General features: G+C 41.4%; 1 protein-coding gene across 8 annotated transcripts in view; it reads right to left on the bottom strand.

Annotated features, from left to right (window-relative positions):
- The window catches only part of BICD1 (BICD cargo adaptor 1), a 274,370-nt gene that overhangs the window by 10,926 nt on the left and 241,958 nt on the right, over positions 1–21,486 (bottom strand). For 4 of the 8 annotated variants that reach the window (XM_002823090.4, XM_063712108.1, XM_009247608.3 and 1 more), the window contains one exon: positions 5,014–5,089. The exons of 2 other annotated variants lie outside the window; for them this stretch is intronic. In XM_002823090.4, the coding sequence (XP_002823136.3) occupies positions 5,014–5,089 (76 nt within the window). Of the gene's footprint in view, positions 1–5,013; positions 5,100–21,486 lie in introns of all 8 variants that reach the window. 2 more of the 8 variants (XM_063712107.1, XM_054527080.1) reach the window with 1 other exon arrangement.

Raw genomic sequence — 21,486 nt, 5'->3', positions numbered from 1 at the left:
CACCAAGTTGCCTAGGCTGGTCTAGCAATCCTGGGCTCAAGCAGTCTTCCCACCTCGGCCTTCCAAAGTGCTGGGACTACAGAGGTGAGTCACCATGCCCGGCTGAAAAGTTCTACATTGTTAAGGGTGAGAAAATGCTCTTTTATTAAAAAATCATTCACCTTAAAAGCTGTTTGAATATATGTATAAACTGAGGGAAGTACAAAATAATTTTTTTTTAAGATGGAGTCTCACTCTGTTGCCCAAGCTGGAGTGCAGTGGCGTGATCTTGGTTCACTGCAACCTCCACCTCCCTGTTCCAAGTGATTTTCCTGCCTCAGCTTCCTGAGGAGCTGGGATTACAGGTGCCTGCCACCATGCCTGGCTAATTTCTGTATTTTTAATAGAGATGTGGTTTCACCATATTGGCCAGGCTGGTCTCGAACTCCTGGCCTCAGGTGATCTGCCCACCTTGGCCTCCCAAAGTGCTGGGATTACAGGCATGAGCCACCGCGCCCGGCACTTAAAATCATTTTTCAAAATGAGAAACAGAACACCTGATGTGAAATAACTCAACATTCTTAGCACATCTTCTATTTCTCATTAAACAAACATTCCTTTTCAGTTTGAGGGAAAAGGAATTATGGTGGGTGATTTACATACTCTGACTTTGCTCCTCACAGTGTAACTGAAATAGATTTCTCCTCTGCAGTGCAGCCACCTGTGGTGGTAGGTAGGAGTCACTAGGCTCAGTTGTGTTCAGGATATGTGACCTTGAACAAGTCATTTTACCTTCCCAAACCTCGATTTCGTCACATAAAAATGGGTGTAAGACCAGGTGTGGTGGCTCATGCTTGTAACCCCAGTACTTTAGGAGGCTGAGGCAGGCAGATCACTGGAGGTAAGGAGTTCAAGGGCAGCCTGGCCAACATGGTGAAACCCTGTCTCTACTAAAAATACAAAAATTAGCTGGGTGTGGTGGCGCACACCTGTAATCCCAGCTACTCGGGTGGCTGAGGCAGAAGAATTGCTTGAACCCAGGAGGTGGAGGTGCCAGTGAGCCAAGATCACGCCACTGCACTCCAGCCTGGGCAACAGAGGGAGACTCTGTCTCAAACAAAAACAAAAACAAACAAACAAACAAAAACACCAAAAAACGAAACCAAACAAAAACAACAACAAAAATGGGTGTAGTAACTGTGCTTACCCCTTATGGAAGGTTGTAATGTTTAATATGTGTAAAGAAATGAACCATGGTCTGGTTTATACTAAGAATTCGAATGTTGGCTATGTGTTAACTTTTCTGCCAAGAAGGAGTAAAAAGCGCAATGAAGGTATGAACACTGACCCATTTGGCAATGTGTATGGGTAGGAAAAGAGTCAGTCATCATCCCAGCAATCTTGAAAAAGAGTCTTTTCAGATCTATATGCATTTAATCATTTCTTTATGTAGACCACGATGGGGAACAGTAGTAGAACTGGGCTCTAGACCAGGCTGTATTCATGTGGGTAGAAACTGGAAACATTTGAGAAGCTGGAAATATTTGTAATTCATTAAATTGCTTTTCTTTAAAGTAAATCATCCCTGTGGCAGTAGTAAGCAACCTAAATTCATTAATCTCAGAACAGATGGAACTAGATAGACTACATAATTGTTTAGTCAAACTGGTTCTCAAAAAACAAGCAAGGTGGAAAAAAAAAAAGTTAAAAAAATCTCCTGCCAGCCTTTCCATTTCCTACTTAATGGAAACACTTCAAGCAGTAGTCTTCTGAGGCAGGAAGGTTGCTCGAGCCCAGGGTTCAAGTCCAGTTTGGGCAACATAGCCAGACTCAATCTCTGAAACAAACAAGCAAACAAAACAGCAGCCTGCTCCATGCTTTCTTCAGCAAATTAGAGAGGTTAAGAGATTGCAGATCTTTGTCTTGAGAAATGCTAAGATACTAAAAAAGTATTGATAACAGATACTGGGCAGACATTCCAAGCCAGGGGTGTGCCTCGCTGAATTCCCTCAGTATCTATTGTCATCTGAATTTTACAAGTGAAGAAATGGAATCTTAGCCAGCAAAATAAATTTTCCAAAGTTAAACAACCAGTGGGTATTAGAAGTGGGATTTCAACCCAAGCAATCTGATTCCAGAGCTCATTCACTCACTCAGGTATAATCAATATTTAGTGCACAGCTGTCATGTGCCCAGCACTGACCCAGGCCTTGGGGTAAGGGCTGGGGGTGCTTGGTGGAGAATGGACTGTAGGTGAAGAGCCCATGTTCTTAACTGCTACACATTCAGAATCCCACTGAGATGAGTTTGAATATTTATATTGTTACTTATAGAATTGAGATAAATCTATAATTACATTATTTCTTTTTTTTTTTCTTTTTTGAGATGGCATCTCGCTCTGTCGCCAGGCTGGAATGCAGTGGCATGATCTCGGCTCACTGCAACCTCCGCCTCCCGGGTTCAAGTGATTCTCCTGCCTCAGCCTCCCGAGGAGCTGAGATTACAGGCGCACATCACCATGCCCAGCTAATTTTTGTATTTTTGGTAGAGACGGGGTTTCACCAAGTTGGCCAAGATGGTCTCGATCTCTTGACCTTGTGATACACCGGCCTTGGCCTCCCAAAGTGCTGGGATTACAGGCCTTCGCCACCACGCCTGACCTATCATTATTATTTCTAACTGAAATTAGTGCTGTTGTAAAATGGCATTAGTGTGTTAGCGAAAAACCTTTCTTAAAGCCCTGTTGCTGAAGGTGGTGGGAACAATCGACTAACACACACCAATTGGAAACTGCTGGCTAGCAACCTATTTTATAATGTATTTTTCTTTTTATTTATTTATTTGTTTTTTGAGACAGGGTCTCACTTTGTTACCCAGGCTGGAGTGCAGTGATGCAATCACAGCTTGCTCCAGTCTTGACCTCCCAAGCTCAAGTGATCCTCCCACCTCAGCTTCCCAAATAGCTGGGACTACAGGCATGTGCCATTACACCTGGCTAATTAAAAAAAAAAAATTTGGTAGAGGTGGAGGGTGGGGGTCTCCCTGTGTTCCCCAGGCTGGTCTTGAAGTTCTGGGTTCAAGCCATCCTCCCGCCTCAGCCTCCCAAACGGCTGGGATTACAGGCGTGAGCCACCACACCTGGCCAATAATGTACCTTTCTGTGCTAACTCAATATTCCACTGATACAGCCGGCTGCACAACCGGCTCTGAGACCATGTAACAGTTGGGCTTCAGCTGCCACTGTGTTTCCACACTTGTGGCACCCCAGCTCTGCTGGCTCTGACCCTGACCACATGTAGCCTGCTACTGACATCTACTCCTCAGACACACATGGAAAGTGTTTGGGCCTGCCCCTGCTCAAAAGAAGCCTTCCCCTGGTAGAAGGGCAACAGCTGTGATAAGGAGAGAACACTGAGCAGATGATGAAAACCACAACCAGACTACTAAGGTCTGGCACCATCAGAGGCCAGGGGGCTGGAGATGAAGCATTCCAGGATGGAGGTGAGGTCCTGATGGAACACTGAGATGCTGTGTGGAGGTTCACCAGGATGGAGGGCAATTCATGACTGATTTGGAAAGCTTTCCTTTGGAATTGGAATTGTCAACAAACTCTCCAGTTCAGTGTTCAGGGACTGTGCAAACCTGTTTTTACAATTTTTCAAGTAATCTCACATAAAGGTCACTGTCACAGCAAATATTATCTTTTGAATGCTGACTACGATGTTTTTCTCCACCTTTCAAATTCAGTTTTACCAAGGCTACTGAGTGGACAGAGAACAGAAACACAGAAACACTTTTATACAGCTGTTCTATCTATCTATCTATCTATCTATCTATCTATCTATCTATCTATCTATCTAGAGACAGGGTCTTGCTCTGTTACCCAGGCTGGAATGCAGTGATGTGATTTTACTCACTGTAACCTCAAATTCATGACTCAAGCAATCCTCCTGCCTCAGCCTCCCAAAGTGCTGAGATTACCGGCATGAGCCACTGCACCCAGCCTTTATATCTAATTCTTTATATTCTTCCTGTTTGTTGGCCTGAGATATATATTTTTTTAATTTTTAAATTTTTTTTTAGATGGAATCTCTCTCTGTCACCTAGGCTGGACTGCAGTGGCACCAGCTCAGCTCACTGCAACCTCCACCTCCTGGGTTCAAGTGATTCTCCTGCCTCAGCCTCCTGAGTAGGTGGGATTACAGGCATGTGCCACCACACCCAGCTAATTTTTGTATTTTTAGTAGAGACGGGGTTTCACCATGTTGCCCAGGTTGGTCTCAAACTCCTGACCTCAGGTAATCCCTCTGCCTTGGCCTTCCACAGTGCTGGGATTACAGGTGTGAGCCATCATGCCTGGCCTATTTAAACATTTTAAGTTTTATTTTACTGTGGTTTTTGTTTTGTTTTGTTTTTTAGCAACAGGTTCTTACTCACCAGGCAGGTGTGCAGTGGTGTGATCATAGCTCGCTGCAGCCTTGAACTCCCAGGCTCAAGCGATTGATCCTCCTACCTCAGCCTCCTGAGTAGCGGGGATTTTATTTTTTTAAATTGACAAATAATCATTGTACATATTCATGGAGTATATAGTGATGTTTTAATACATATAAAGTATAGGAATCAAATCAGGTCAATTAGTATATTGGTGTCCCTCGGATTCCGCAGGAAAATAAATACATTTTAAAGACAAAAGACAAAAGAAAATGAAAAGTAGGACAAACATCATAACAATTCCAGCTTTTATTTTTTGGAAAGGAATGAAACAGTGGACTAATCCAAGTATTTACACAGACAAAGGGGCTGAAGGCAGCCTGTAGTCTACCAGCTGGCAGCCAGCAAAATAAACCCCAGCTCTCTTGTATTCCCACTGGGAACACAGGGACTGCATGTCCAGTGTGTGTCTGTGTAGCCCACACTTGAAATAAAATACAGCAAAATACAATGATGCCTAGGCAGTTCAGTGTCGGAAAGGGGAGCTGGGGTCTATGGATCTGACATGCAGCTGGGTGGAAGGGAAAGGACATCTGAATTTACCTGACAGTCGGGCAGTCTTGCCTCTCGGCTAGTTGTGAGCACTGTGGCGGTACGGAGGCAGCAGGCTGCTGACAATCTACAAGAAACTGATAAATTAGACATGTATACAAAGAGATGACAGAGCAAGGTGTTAGTAACAGTGACTAAAACAGCTGCCTGAGAGATTTAGTGAGGAATGTGCATTCACACAGAAATATCCTGATTCAGCTTTTTTTTTTTTTTTCTTCTTGAATGATGCCAATAGAAAATACAGGCTTTTTTTTTCTTTCTTAAATACAGTATTAAAAAATTAGTGACACAGCATTAGTAGCGAGATTTCTCAAGTACATTAGGATATATGTGGCCATTTGTCTTTGGTATTTTGTTATATCTAAAAATAAAGGGTCTATTAATATAATGAAAGATCTTCCAATTCTAAACTTGAATGTGGTGGTGGTTACTTGCTTAGCACTTAGATCTCTTATTCCAAAATGGAACGTATTCAGATAACTGACTTTACTATCAGAACACATGGACATATTGTCAGTCCCATAGGTAACTTGAGAAAAGTGTGCAATATAATCTTTTCTATGATTAGTAGAATCTTAATTAAACAGGGAAATAATCTTTACAGTTTTCTGAAAATTGATTTTATATATTGAAAATAGAATTGTTGGCAGAAATCTTAGAATGTCTATTACATAGTAAATTGTTAGTGACTTGGACTAGAAAGCTAACCTGAATGAGAACTCCACTTTATAATTGTTTTTACCATTTTAAAGTCACACAATATAACACACTAGGTTAACAAAGTGCTAGCTAGTAAAAATCAAGCTTTAGCTGGGTTAATCACCTACTCCAAGAAAGTAGTGCCTGGTGTTCTAAAAAAAATAAAAGAGCAGTCTGTTTACTGGTACTAGGTGACTATATTAGAATCATGCAAGAAGCTGGTTAGAAATGCATATACATCATATTTCTCCAAAAAGATTTTTGCAAACAAGTTAAAATTGGAATTAAAAATTGTTCTTAAATAATTGAAGCATTTCCTCTTGCCAACTGCTTAGACTATGTATTTGCTTAGCAAATCCCTTTCCTTATATGTGTTTGTTTGTTTGTTTATTTGAGACAGAGTTTTGCTCTTGTTGCCCAGGCTGGAGTGCAATGGTGCAATCTCAGCTCACTGCAACCTCCGCCTCCTGGGTTCAGGAGATTCTCCTGCCTCAGCCTCCTGAGAAGCAGGGATTACAGGCATACACCACCACACCCAGCTAATTTTGTATTTTTAGTAGAGACGGGGTTTCACCATGTTGGTCAGGCTGGTCTCGAACTCCTGACCTCAGGTGATCCATCTGCCTCGGCCTCCCAAAGTGCTGGGATTACAGGCGTGAGCCACCGCACCCGGCCCCCTTATATGTTATGTAAATAATATTTAATCCACATTATCACAAATTCTGGATTTACAGCCTTAATGAGGCTCTACTGATATTTACATTTAAAGTCTTCTATTTAAGTATCATCTGTTTTAAAGCCAATGTATTCTGTTATTAAAAAGCCTGCCTATATAGTTACATAACTCCAGAATTTAAAATTCGAAAAAACTGCTGATGCTTTTCCAGAAATACACTAAAACTGTTTGTGATGCAAAGCAGAATACAATATAAGGCAGGAGATCTGATTTTTGTTTAGTAGCTGGTGTTCAGATGATCATACTCAGTAAAAATCTTTCAAATATAACAAGTCTGTTTTCTCAGATTGAGGAAATTCCTTTTTTAACTCTGTTTTCCCATTTTGCAGCATTGATTAGCTCCAGATTCCCTTTTGTAGAAACTCAGAGTCTTAAGGAATGCATTCTTTTGTCTTTTTAAAATCTTTGCTCCTTTTGTCTTTTCCAACAGCTTTCCTGCCTATCTGAGTGGTAATTTAGGAATGTCTTAGACTAATTTGACAACTATTTTGGTAAGGCCACCAGACAGGCAGTTAAGTTAACCAGGTGTGTGCTGCCCTCCGATGGTGTATTTGAGTAAATGCAATGGATGTAAAAACCACTCTGGATTCCTTGTCTTACATTGCCAGGTAGGTATAATGAAACTCTTCTAAAGCAGAGCAGTGGCCTCTGTGGAATAGCGATCCTTAGAATTAGAGTAACTAGAGTATTAAAATGGCTTACATCTTTTAAAAATATCTCATACATTTGACTTTTTTTGCCAATACAGTCACAGATTATTATTCATTCAAAATATAATTTATGATAAAATTCAGACAGCAGGTGATCAGAACCACAGTGTACTCCCTTAATGAAATGCTAGAGAGGTAGTAGACATTCTTCTTATTTGTAGTGAATATCACTTTTTCCTTCATTAGAAGTAACATCTTCTCTGGCTAATATTTATTTTTTATTTTATTTTATTTTTGAGACAAGAGTTTTGCTCTTGTTGCCCAGGCTGGAGTGCAATGGCACAATCTCGGCTCACTGCAATCTCCGCCTCCTGGGTTCATGCAATTCTCCTGCCTCAGCCTCCCGAGTAGCTGGGATTACAAGCGTGTGCCACCATGCCCCGCTAATTGTTTGTATTTTTAGTAGAGACGGGGTTAACCAGGCTGGTCTCTAACTCCTGACTTCGGGTGATCCACCCACCTTGGCCTCCCAGAGTGCTGGGATTACAGGTGTGAGCCACTGCACTCGGCCTATTTATTTAGTTTTTGAGACAGGATGTCATGCTGTTGCCTAGGTGGCTATCATAGCTCACTTCAGCATCCAGCGCCTGGGCTCAAGTGATCCTCCTGCCTCAGCCTCTTGAGTAGCTGGGACTACAGGCACACACCACCACACCCTGCTAATTTTTTAAATTTTTGTAGAGACAGGGTCTAGCTATTTTACCTAGGCTGGTCTTGAACTCCTGGCCTCAAGCAGTCTTCCTGCCTTGGCCTCCCAAGATGTGGGGATTGTAGGTGTGAGCCACTGCTCCTAGCCAAGCTAATGATTATTATTTTTCATTTATTATTTATAAGCACTTAGCTATGTGTTATCCTTAAAGAATAAAAAACAAATTTCATAGATAAAATGGTGATAGACTTAAAAAATTAAACTAAAATGTAGCTACATTGCTCTGACTCAATTGTCTTCTAAATCCCTCTTCTCAGGTCTACAGCCCTCCAGTTGTGTCAATTGTAGCCTGGCTGTGCCACGGATGTGTCTTAGCATGTACTTTGTAAAATGAAGGAGGTAGGTTGGGAGGCTGAGGAAGTCGCTTGTAGCTCTGAGATGCTGCAGGCTCTGAGTGGTCTCCCCTGCTCTGTCTAGGATCTATTCTGCTAGGCTCACTCTTGAAGGAACTAGGCCAAATCTCGTTGCTTTGGGGGGCATAAAAGATGACAACTATGTGCATGAAGGAGCAGGCATTGTAGAACCCACAAAGCCATTGCTGTTGTTTGGCCACCAGGGTTTGTCTAAACCATTCAACAGTCAAGTTACTAAACTTCTATTTTGTGTCAGAAACTGTGTTAGGCAGCAGGGGGAAAAAGGTGAACAGAGAAAATGTGGTCTCTGCTTTATCAAGGAAGATAACCATATTTAATAAGCAACTACATTGAAGTGTTATGATGGTGATGGTGATGATGGTGATGATGACAGCATCTAGTACTTATTTATTGTTTACGATGTCTCAGGCACTGTATAGGCACTTAATGTACATGCTCTTCTATAACCCTGTTTTATTAATCTCACTTCACGTATAAGGAAAGGGGAACTTAGGTTTAGTAACTTGACAAACTCCACTAGGAGGCAGAGGTGCAATTTGAATCCAGGATTGTATGGTCCAAGGGCTGAGTTGAACTTGCAGAAGTATCACTGTATTGCCTCCTATGATAGGGAAAGTGTAGGGTGTTACAGGACCTCACAGCGGAAGTTAATTAAATTAAATTAGACTGAATCTAACTAATCAAACATAACTAAATCTAACTAACCAAACACAACTAAATCTAAGCGGTTAGGGAATGGTTCCTGGAGGTTGTGGTATCTAGGCTGACATCTAACATAATGAGTTAGTCAAATAACTTCTTTGTAACTACAAACTTTTTATGGTCTTTAGTAACAGTAATAAGACATTTTATCATAAAATTAAAGTGTTTATTTGAAATGATCAGAATGGAATTAGAAAATGCTGTACGTTTATATGATAAGGCCACAGGCTTGGGAAATGTCATAGCATACTCAAGAGATTATTTATGTATTTTTTTTAGAGGCCAGGTCTTGCTATGTCGCTCAGGCTGTAATGCAGTGAGTTCAAGCAATCCTCCTGCCTCAATCTCCTGAGTAGATGGGACTACAAGTGTGTACACTGTGCCTGGCTCAAGAGATTACTAATGCCTCCAGGGCAGGGATGAATATGGAATATTATAGCTCAAAGCATCTATAGGTCTGTCTTGATATGCACAAGAAGAGTACCCTTGTATGACATTCCTCCGTAAACAAGGGCCTCACATAGAAGGGAAGATAGAAAAGAAAGGGAGAAATAAGAGGGGAAAATATTTGCTGAATCAACATGATGTAATCTTTCCTATAAACTTTACATTTCTTATCTGTTTTAAGAGACAGGGTCTCTTAAAGCCTGGTCTTGAACTCCTGGGCTCATGTGATGCTCCCACTTCAGCCTCTAAAATAGCTGGGTCGACAGGCTCACATTATTCCTACATTGAGGAAAATAAGTGTTTTTGATAATATGGGAGAATATCATAGTCTCACATATTTTTTTTTCTTTAACTTCTTTTTAAAAATCTCTCCTGCTAGAAACAAACACAGAATTTGCCATCACAGTAGCTGCTCTACAAGCCTCCACTGATTAATCCAAGATCACCATGTGTATTAACTTGCCCAAGGTCACACAGTTAGGAAGTGGCAGAACAAGGATTTAAATTTAGCCTTTTTAATGCTGAGGCCTCTTTTCTATTCACTCCTCTGGATGCTTCTCAAATTGACACCAGCTACCTCTAGAAAATATCAGGGTCATAGAGTCAAAGAAACAGAAGGAACTTTGCCAGAGATCTGAGATACTGATTTTAAGGCAACCAACGCTCTCAAAAACACAAAGCAAAATGAAGGGTACAGGAATGAAGATCATATTCTGTTTATAAAAAGAGGTGGCTGAAAATAATACATTTCATTGGCAGAGAGAGAAAGTTTTGCTGTGTGGCTTTCTCTTGGGCTTCTATTATTTATAAAATTTTCAATGCAATTTAGAAAACTAACCAATTTTCTTTTCTTTTCTTTGAGACAGAGTTTCGCTCTTGTCACCCAGGCTGGAGTGCAATGGCATGATCTCAGCTCACTGCAACCTCCGCCTCGCGGGTTCAAGCGATTCTCCTGCCTCAGCCTCCCGAGTAGCTGGGATTACAGGCATGCACCACCATGCCCGGCTAATTTTTATAATTTTAGTAGAGATGGGGTATCGCCATGTTGGCCAGGCTGGTCTTGAACTCCTGACCTCAGGTGATCTGCCTGCCTCAGCCTCCCAAAGTGCTGGGATTACAGGCGTGAGCCACTGCGCCCAGCCAAACTACCCAATTTTCTAAAAGTCAATGCCTTAGGGAGTCCAGGAGCCCACTGGTGGCTGTTTGGGATGGGAAGGAGCAGCTCATGTAGGAGACAGGGAACACTTCTATATTTTGGCTCCACACCTGGCCCAGATGGCAGCAGTGGGCACTGGTGAGCACCATGTGAGTGAAAGCCCATCTGTGGAGACCAAACCCAGCCAGGATGAGTAGTGAGGCTGCAGAGGTGGCTTCTTTGGGGCCCAAGTGCTCTGGGGCAGGCATAGCAGCAACTCTTTGTGGCAAACAGTCTCCTGTAGCATCGCTTGACTCCACCTCCTCATTTTCCTGACTTGAGAACTAATGCATCCCTACTTTTTCATGAGATTGTATTTTCCACACCACATCTCTTTCCGTCATGACCATAAACAACCTCTGGATGCTCCACGTGTTCCCATGAAAACTATCTCTGTCCTCTGAGTTCTCCTCAGGCCAAGTATCCAAGTTCTTCCTTTTTTGTCTTATCTTTCTTTCTTTTTTTTTTTTTTTTTTTGAGATGGAGTCTCGCTCTGTTGCCCAGGCTGGAGTGAAGTGACGTGATCTTGGCTCATTGCAAACTCCACTTCCCAGGTTCAAGTGACTCTTGTGTTTCAGCCTCCAGAGTAGCTGGGATTACAGGCATGCGCTGCCATGCCTGGCTAATTTTTGTATGTTTAGTAGAGATGGGGTTTCACCATGGCCAGGCTGGTCTCGAGCTCTTGGCCTCAAATGATCTACCCGCCTCGGCCTCTGAAAGTGCTGGAATTATAGGTGTGAGCCATCAGGCCCAACCCCATTTCTTCCTTTTAAGACGTGATGTCAATTTCCCTCAATCGTCTCCCTGCTCTCTGACCTTGTTTCAGTTTGTGCACATCCTTCTAAAAATGAGGTGATAAGAAAGGAAATCATGTGTGGTAAGATATGCCCAGTGAAGTGTACAGTGGCACTGTCTTGTCTCATCTGAGACATCCCAGTCCTATTAAAACAGCAGAAACCTCATGGCATCTTTGGGCAGCCACATCACACTGCTATTTCCATTGAGCTGGCTTTGTTTACAGATAGTGCTATCAAGTCATTCTTCCTCCATCTTACAGTGCTTGGAATTCCAGCACAGCATTTCATATCCATTTAAACTTCATGTTTACAATACATGTGAAATATTTCACCTCTTCCTATCTGATGAATATTTTGGATCCTATTCCGTCATTTAGCATTTATTTCTCTCTTAAATCAGAAAATGTGAGAATCATGACCTCGATAGCTTTATGTAAGATTAGCAATTAATAATAAGGTCAGGCTAAGTGAAGACCATATTTCATAAATATAAGTCAATGAATTTGGACCCTTTGCATATATCATTCAATTAGTTATGAGTCTACACAATTATATTATCCTCTAGAATTGATTTCTCTATTTGTCTCAAGAATATTAAAAAAAAAAATGCCTGGTTAGTTGCTTGCCCAAGTTTAGACACATTATTTTACCATTTCCCTGGTCTTATGAGATAGAGAATGTGGGTAGTCCAGTTCAAGTCATTCTTGATGAACTCACACTGGCTTTTAACAATCCCCATTCTATAGAGAGCATTTGTAACTCATCCATTTCCAGAAATTTGCCGAGGATGAGGCTCAAGTTTGTTGGTCTACAGTTTAGAGAAACTTTTCTTTTCTACTGTGTAAAAACTGTATTTCTACATTTCTTCTTCTGACATATATAGGTATTAATCCTCTTACTTAAATATTCTCTTTCTCTTTAGGCACCTCTTGCCCTATCTTTCATAAGTTCATGATTTTTCAGTCTCTTTCCTTCAACAAGTGAGAAAAAAAGGGACGTGTGCTTTCTTCTTTTCCTTTCCTGTTTTGAAAATGGGGAACTCATATACTCATATTCTTTTTTTTTCTTTTTTGAGACGGAGTCTCGCTCTGTCGCACAGGCTGGAGCGCAGTGGTGTGATCTCGGCTCACTGCAAGCTCCCCCTCCTGGGTTCACGCCATTCTCCTGCCTCAGCCTCCCGAGTAGCTGGGACTACAGGCTCCTGCCACCATGCCTGGCTAATTTTTTATATTTTTAGTAGAGACGGGGTTTCACCATGTTAGCCAGGATGGCCTCAATCCCCTGACCTCGTGATCCGCCTGCCTCAGCCTCCCAAAGTGCTGGGATTACAGGCGTGAGCCATTGCTCCCGGCCCACATACTCATATCCTTAAAAATAGGCAGGAGAAATGGAAGTTGATGATATAAGGAACACACATGCCTCTTGATGAGACTCTTATAGTTATTATCTTTGCTAACTTGGTGTATTCTTTCCAAGACTGTTTATAAAAACGGTTTAAGAAATTTCTTTGAACAATTGCTATCATAGAACATTGCTGCTATTATCTATTTGAAAGTAAATAGATTTAAATAGATACCACTGCTATGGTTTGAATATCCCCTCCAAAATTCATGTTGATACTTAATCTCCAATGTGGCAGTATTGAAAGGTGGAACTTTTTAAGAGGTGATTGGATCATAAAGGTCTGCTCTCATGAATGGATAAATCCATTCATGGATTAATGGATTAATGGATTAATGGATTCATGGGTTATGATGGGAGTGGAATTGGTGGCTTTATAAGAGGAAGACAGACCTGACTTAGCATGTTCAGCCCCCTTGCCATGTGATGCCCTGCACCACTTTGGGATTCTGCAGAGTCCCCACCAGCAAGAAGGCTCTCACCCTGACCTTGGAATTCTCAGCCTCCATAACTGCAAATGACAAATTCCTTTTCTTTATAAATCACCCAGTTTCAAGTATTCTGTTATAAGCAACAGAAAATGGACTAAGACAACCACTTTAGACCAAAAATCTTATACACTTGGAGTAAACAGTCAATATTCATTAAAGACCTTTCAATAAGAACAGATGATTAACCGTTAGTAGAAAAGCAAGAACATTTAATTTTGAAAGCTGTTAAGTAGGAAATTGACAGTTATAGATTGTCCTAAAATTAACACTCCATGGTTAATGATCAAAGCACAGAGACATCCTCTTTTAGTCCTTATGGGAGGGAAAAGGATATCTCTCTTTCTTCTTTCTGCAAACCTGGCCATGTTCTTCCAAACTAATCATTAATAGGGATTTTAGGCAATGACAAAAAAGGAAGAGCAGGCAGAAGAAATGTAGAAGAAAGAAGGATGAGAAATAATGGTGATATGTAATGCTTATAAAAAGTGCTAATATATATTTGCAGACAATTTGCATGCAAAAACTCTTGAATCCTTGTAAAAACTCTATGAGATACATTTTATTTTTGTTTAGAAATGAGAAACTAAGTTTATGCAAGGTTACTTTCTGTATTACTTTTTTTTTTGAGGTGGAGTCTCACTCTGTCACCAGGCTGGAGTACAGTGGTGCAATCTCGGCTCACTGCAACCTCCGCCTCCTGGGTTCAAGTGATTCTCTTGCCTCAGCCTCCCAAGTAGCTGGGACTACAGGCGTGCACCACCATGCCCAGTTAACTTTTGTATTTTTAGTAGAGACGGGGTTTCGCCATGTTGGCCAGGATGGTCTCCATCTCTTGACCTCGTGATCCGCCCACCTCAGCCTCCCAAAGTGCTGGGATTACAGGCGTGAGCCACCGCGCCTGGCCTCTGTATGGCTTTTATAATGAACAAAAGCTTTTTAGTGCCTAGAAAACGCAAGTGAGGCCAGGCGCAGTGGCTCATGCCTATAATCCCAGCACTTTGGGAAACTGAGGCTAGCAGATAGCTTCAGTTCAGGAGTTGAAGACCAGCCTGGCCAACATGGTGAAAACTCATTTCTACTAAAATAACAAAAATTAGCTGGGCATGGTAGTGCATGCCTGTAGTCCCAGCTACTTGGGAAGCTGAGCCACGAGAACTGCTTGAACCCAGGAGGTGGAGGTTGCAGTGAGCTGAGATCACACCACTGCACTCCAGCCTGAGCGACAGAGCAAGACTCTGTCTCAAAAACAAACAAACAAACAAAACTCAACTGAGATTGGTAGTCATAATCCCCATTTTACAGATTAGAACACTGAGGATCAGAAGGGTTAAGTGATTTTCTTAGGGCCCATGGAGAGAGAAGCAGAGTGAGAACTTGTGCCCAGGTTTCTGACCGTCCATCCATGCCCTTTCAGTGGAATGGCCCAGGATGTTATAGACTGAATTGTGTTCCCCTAAATTCATATATTGAAGCCCTAACTCTCAGAACCTTAGAATGCAACCGTATTTGAAGACAGGACCTTTACAAGAGGTGATTAAATTAAAGTGACACTGTTAGAGTTGGCCCTAATCCAATCTGATTGGTGTCCTTGTAAAGAAGAGAGGATTAATACATACAGAGAGACACCAGCGATGCAGTGCACAGAGATGCTAGGACAGTGAGAAGGTGGCCTTCTGCAATCCAAGGAGGGAGACCTCAGGAGAAAACAGACCTGTGGACACCTTGATTTTGAACTTCGGGCCTCCAGAACTGTAAGAAAATAAACTTCTGTTGTTTAAGGCATCCAGTCTGTGGTCATTTGTGATGGAAGCCCCAGCAGACTAACACAGCCTTTGATACTTGCTCCAAAGTAGAAGCAGTTAGTGCTCCTTCTTACTCTGCCGAGAGTACTTCTTCAGTCTAAATAAACCAAGAACAGCCCAAATTCTCTCAAATTATTCAAAACTAAGCAATCCAAGAGTTGAATTAAAAAGTTTTAATTCAAGGAAACTCAAAGTGAAAAAGATATATACGAAAGGCAAGAAGCACAAATTAAGAAGGATAATCTGGGGCTGGGTGTGGTGGCTCATGCCTGTAATCCCAGCACTTTAGGACGCCAAGGTGGGTGGACCACCTGAGGTCAGGAGTTCGAGACCAGCCTGGCCAACATGGTGAAACCCCATTTCTACTAAAAATACAAAAAATTAGCCGGGCGTGGTGGCATGCGCCTGTAATCCCAGCTACTCGGGAGGCTGAGGCAGGAGAATTGCTTGAACCCGGGAGGTGGAGGTTGCAATGAGCCGAGATTGCACCATCACACTCCAGCTTGGGCAACAAGAGCGAAACTCCATCAAAAAAAAAAAAAAAGCAGGAGAATCTGCATTCGAATTTAGCAGATTCCTTCTTAGCAAAAGCACTGTAAACAGAAGTGTGAAAGTGGTCAAAACAGTGGTACTGGGGGAAACTAAACTGACGGGAGTGGAATGTGAGTTGTGTTAGTAGAAAATATAAATGTCCATATACTGTGCACTGACGTGGAGATAGAAAAGTTGCACAGTTATAAAAGTTTCCCACACCCAGGGATTCTGATAACAGCACAAAGGTGCTCTCCATAATCAGTTACTAACACGCTTAGATGCACTGGAGTCTTAAGTGAGGGTACATCACAATAATTTCCTTGCGTTTGCCAATGATGCTTCTGCAGCCATTTCCTATGGCATCTCGGCTTTCTTCTTTCTTTTTTTTGAGATGGAGTCTCACTCTGTCACCCAGGCTGGAGTGCAGTAGTGTGCTCTCGGCTCACTGCAACCTCTGCCTCCCGGGTTCAGGCAATCCTCCCACCTCAGCCTCCCCAGTGCCACTACGCCCAGCTAATTTTTTAAAACTTTTTGTAGAGACAGGGTTTTGCCATGTTGCCAAGGCTGCTCTTGAACTCCTGCGCTCAAACGATCCGCTCGCCTCAGCCTCCCAAAGTGCTGGGATTACAGGCATGAGCCACCGCATCTGGCCCTCTTTATTTTCTATTCTCTCTCCTCTGTGCTCCTCAGCTCTTCTCCATTTCAGCATGAAATTTAGAGTCCATCAGAAAGATCTCTGTCTCTCTGTTAGATACCAGCTCCAACAACCAGTAGCTAGGGACACTGAAGAAGTGACTTAACTGTTCTGAGCCTCAGTTTTTCTATCCGTTAAGTGAGAACATTAAATACCAATCTTGCAGGGTTCACGTGAAGATCAGATGAGAGAATATTTGTGAAAGCATGCAGCTCTGAGTCCATCAATTAGACATGATGGACAAAGGAAAGGGAGGAGTTGAATGCCCTTAAGGTTTTCAGCTTCGAGAAACAAAGTAAATGCTATTAACAACAAGGAAATAAGAAAGGTCAAAATGGATTATAGGAGAAATTCATTTCAACAAGCTGTTCCTCCTATCATTATATTCATCGGAAATGCTCTTGTCTATCAGACTACGCAAAGTCAAATTTCAGTCATTATTTCTGGCCACCCCAAAAGGAGGTGTCCGCTTCCTGCAAACTCCTTTAGCACTTCTCTCATCTCCTTCGGCATTTCTTTTTCTTTTTTTTTTGAGACAGAGTCTCGCTCTGTCACCCAGGCTGGAGTGCAGTGGCGTGATCTCCATCTCGGCTCACTGCAATCTTCACCTCCCAGGTTCAAGTGATTCTTATGCCTCAGCCTACCGAGTAGCTGGGATTACATGTGCATGCTACCACACCCGGCTAATTTTTGTATTTTTAGTAGAGACGGAGTTTCACCGTGTTGCCCAGGCTGGTCTCATACTCCTGACCTCAAGCAATCTGCCTGCCTCAGCCTCCCAAAGTGCTGAGATTACAGGTGTGAGCCACTGCGCCCAGCTTCCTATGGCATTTCTTACAGAATTCTAGACCCCTGCTTCCCTTGCAGTATATCTATTCTCCCTAGCCACACTGTGCAGCTCCTTGAGAGCAGGCAGGACCCTACCTTATAATTCTTCAATTCCCCACAACACTTTGCTAGGGAATTTATGTGGTGCAAACCACCTCCCTTAAAAAAATCCTTGGATTTATTTATTAGTATCATCAATGTCATTGTTTAATTAATTCACTTGAAGGGAGAGTTTACAATTTAGACATCCCTGTCATTGTAACAACATCTTTCTAACAAAAGGAATAAGAATGGATAAATATTATCTGATAAAGATTTTAAGGTTAATTTAGTGTTATCAGATGATCAATTATTCTTCTTTGGTAACTGTAGGACTTTGACATATGACTCTTGAAAATAATTTTTAAATCGCCATCATTTAAGATGCGCCAAATAACATAAACAGTAAATTATTCCTCACTAAATCTACAAAATGATTAATAATGTTAGTGAATTAACAGAAAGGTTAATGGAAAGAAGCATCAAAATACATTCTCCTTGTAGTAACAACTTGAACATTTAAACAGTCCTATGAATTCCTAAACAAATAAACTGAAAAACACACATATAGAGTAGAGAATTTAGAAATAATACGGAAAAACTGAGAAATAAATATTATATATAAAAGAAGAAAAGCATGAGATAGAAACATTTACATAAATATTAACAGTAGCTAGGAAAATAACTGTTTTCAAAAATCTAATGATGAATTTAATGGTACACTGATATGAATAAAAATGGAGAGCTGTGAAGCACTGTCAGCATTTTATAATCAAACACACAGAGTTGGCTATCTCATCCCTTTTCACCAAACATATTACATCCCCTGTTAAAACATTAGTTATTCTAAAAGTACCCACAGATGATAGTGTAATTTCTGACTTCTTGGGTGAAATCTGCTAATTTATATCACCAAACACTTCAGACATATTTACATCAGTCTTTAACACAGCAAAGTCCATTATAGCGTATACTCTTGATAGAAACAATCATTCTTCATTAAAAATTTCCAGAGAAAAGAAGGAATTGTTGAAACACATCAAAAAATTTCAATATAGACAATGCAAAAATAAGACCTGGTGACAATCTTAAAAAGCATCTGGTTCCTCCTTCACATAAATGACAACTGCATATAGTTCATCACACTTCAGTGACAAGCATGAAAGTCGTCTTCAGCAATGTAGAATGAGAGCATGCCTTGCTAAGTAGAGAGGGAGCATTTTTAGATTTTTCAGTGGTTATAGATTTGACAAAACCTTTCACCCATCTTCCCATTTGCTGTCCTGATGAATATCAGATGATTAGCTGATAAAACAAAGCAATATTCATGCAAAAATCTATTTTTATTTCAAATCTTGCAAAAGAGAAATATAAAAACGCCCTGCAGTACAGTCAGCTTTCTGTTTCTGAACAACTTACAATTAAACCATGAGCATGTGTGTTATCAATAGCTTATGGTAGGAAAGACATGGAGGATAAATGGGGAGAGGGTAATTAAATACAGTGGCACCAAGAGGTAAAAGTACATTTTGCTGCCAGATTCTTACACCAATTAAAAACCTTTCAAAAAATAACCTTTTGTTTAGAAATGACCTCCTCAAGAGCAACACCAGCTGGCACAGAGTTAACTCAAGGTGGTACGATGGTCTGTTCTTGTTAAGCAAAGTCAATAACAGCACATATCTAATGAAGACCAGCTGTACCTTTGAAATGTCAGAATTGATGCATCATCAAAAAGAAACAAAAGAGAAATAAGTTAAACTACAACCAAGAATCCACTAAAAAGATCAATTATAAAAATAGATCCCAAACAAGAAAAACATATGAGACACCACTCAATGAAATGTGTTTGATCTTCTTGTTTAATATTTTCTTCATTTCTTTTAATCATTAAAAAAAAATCACACTAGAAAATATTCTGAGAGTTTCAGGGCATCTTCTTCTGTAAATCAATGGATCTGAAAATTATAGACTTTCACCAATGTCAGTTGTTTCTTGGCTTTTTTTTTTCATTTTTAAGAAAATAGGAAATACTTATAACATGTAATCCACATTTTTGGTGGGAGAAACAATTCAGTTACCTCAAAACTAAACCAAGTGTTTCAAAATGCCTTGTCTTCACAAGCAAATTAAACCGTAAGTATAACTTGGTTAAAGGAAAAGCAAAATGTTTAAATATTAGATATCTTGAAAATCTAAATTTACAGAAGATGCTTATTCATTTTCAAAGAAAAGAATAAGAATTTTCAATGACAATCTTCCTAATGTCAAAGTATTTGATTCACAGAAATTTAATTGAAGCAAAGCTACTCAGGAACAAATCTATTAAGAAAAATAAGGTTCACCTACAGGTTTATAGCCAACTTACCTCTTTTTGCTTTTGATGTCAAGTAGTGCATAAAAAGAGAAAAAAATTTATGTTTAACTGATTCTAATGTCAATACATAATGGCTTATTCCATAAATACCTACTCAGAGTAAAGGACCTCAGAACTAGTCTTTTAAAAGATCCTATGGTTAGAGGTGAAGCTTGGCCAGAAGCAAACGGTAGCCCTTCCTACTTTAAATTTCTTTCTTTTCTTCTTTTTATTTTTTAGAGACAGGGTCTTGTTCTGTCACCCAGGCTGGAATGCAGTGGCACGATCTCGGCTCACTGCAGCCTCTAACTCCCAGGCTGAAGTGATCCTCCCATCTCAGCCTCCTGAGTAGCTGGGGTCACAGGTGTGCATCACATCCCTGGCTTCTATTCCAAATGTACAATTTCAGTTCTTGTGATCCAAACTGATCACAGACTAATTTTCTCTTTGTAGTAAGACACAATCTGAAGTGCAATGAAGAACTGGGAGGCAAGGCTCAGTTTAGAGCAAAAGAATGGACTAGATGACCAGCATCAGAGCAGCAAAAAAGTCCTTAAGATGAGGAAATGTGTCTCCTTAAACTAAAACACAAAACAAACAAAAAAAACACCAATTTTTATTTTTATTTTTTTGAGATGGGAGTCTTACTCTGTCGCCGGGCTGGAGTGCAGTGGCACAATCTCAGCTCACTGCAACCTCCACTTCCTAGATTCAAGTGATTCTCCTGCCTCAGCCTCCCGAGTAGCTAGGACTACAGGCGTGTGTCACCATGTTGGCCAGAATGGTCTCCATCTCTTGACCTCGTGATCCACCTGTCTCAGCCTCCCAAAGTGCTGGGATTACAGGCATGAGCCACCATGCCCGGCCAAAAACACCAATTTTTATATCCACTAAGAATAACTTTTTTTTTTTTTTTGAGACAGAGTCTTGCTCTGTCACCCAGGCTAGAGTGCAGTGGCGCGATCTCGGCTCACTGCAACCTCCACCTCCCAGGTTCAAGCGATTGTCCTGCCTCAGCCTCCTGAGTAGCTGGGATTACAGGCACCCGCCACTTTGCCCGGCTAATTTTTGTATTTTTAGTAGAGATGGGGTTTCACCATCTTGGCCAGGCTGGTCTCAAACTCCTGACCTTGTGATCCACCTGCCTTGGCCTCCCAAAGTGCTGGGATTACAGGTGTGAGCCACTGCGCCTGGCCAACTTTTTTTTTTTTGAGATGGAGTCTCGCTCTGTAGTCCAGGCTGGAGTGCAGTGGCACGATCTTTGCTCACTGCAACCTCTGCCTCCCGTGTCCTGGTTCAAGCAATTCTCCTGCCTCAGCCTCCTGAGTAGCTGGGATTACAGGAATGCACCACCATGCTCAGCTAATTTTTATATTTTTAGTAGAGACAGGGTTTCACCATATTGGCCAGGCTGGTCTTGAACTCCTGACCTCGTGATCCACCTGCCTTGGCCTCCCAAAGTGCTGGGATTACAGGTATGAGCCACCACGCCTGGCCAAAAATAACTTTAGTTAAAATGACAGTCCTGCTCTACATCATTATTCTGCAAAATAAATGTATGTATTTTCTTTTCTTTTCTTTTTTCTTTTTTTTTTTTGAGACAGAGTCTTGCTCTGCTGCCCAGGCTGAAGTGCAGTGGGTGCCATCTTGGCTCACTGCAGCCTCCACCTCCCAGGTTCAAGCAAATTCTCCTGCCTCAGCCTCCTGAGTAGCTGAAATTACAGGCGTGCACCACCATGCCCGGCTAATTTTTGTATTTTTAGTAGAGACAGGGTTTCACCATGTTGGCCAGGCTGCTCTCGAACTCCTGACCTCAAGCGATCCGCCCACCTCAGCTTCCCAAAGTGCTGGGATTACAGGCGAGAGCCACCACACCCGGCCACAAAATTTTCAAGTTATAGAAGTTGGTTTTGTTTTTTTTTTAAGTAATTATTTTTAGAGTAACAATCT

This window comes from Pongo abelii, chromosome 10 (assembly GCF_028885655.2).
Source record: "Pongo abelii isolate AG06213 chromosome 10, NHGRI_mPonAbe1-v2.0_pri, whole genome shotgun sequence".
Classification (NCBI taxonomy): Eukaryota; Metazoa; Chordata; class Mammalia; order Primates; family Hominidae; genus Pongo; species Pongo abelii.
Note: the sequence above shows the minus strand (reverse complement) of the source record. Positions and strands in the feature narration are given on the sequence as shown.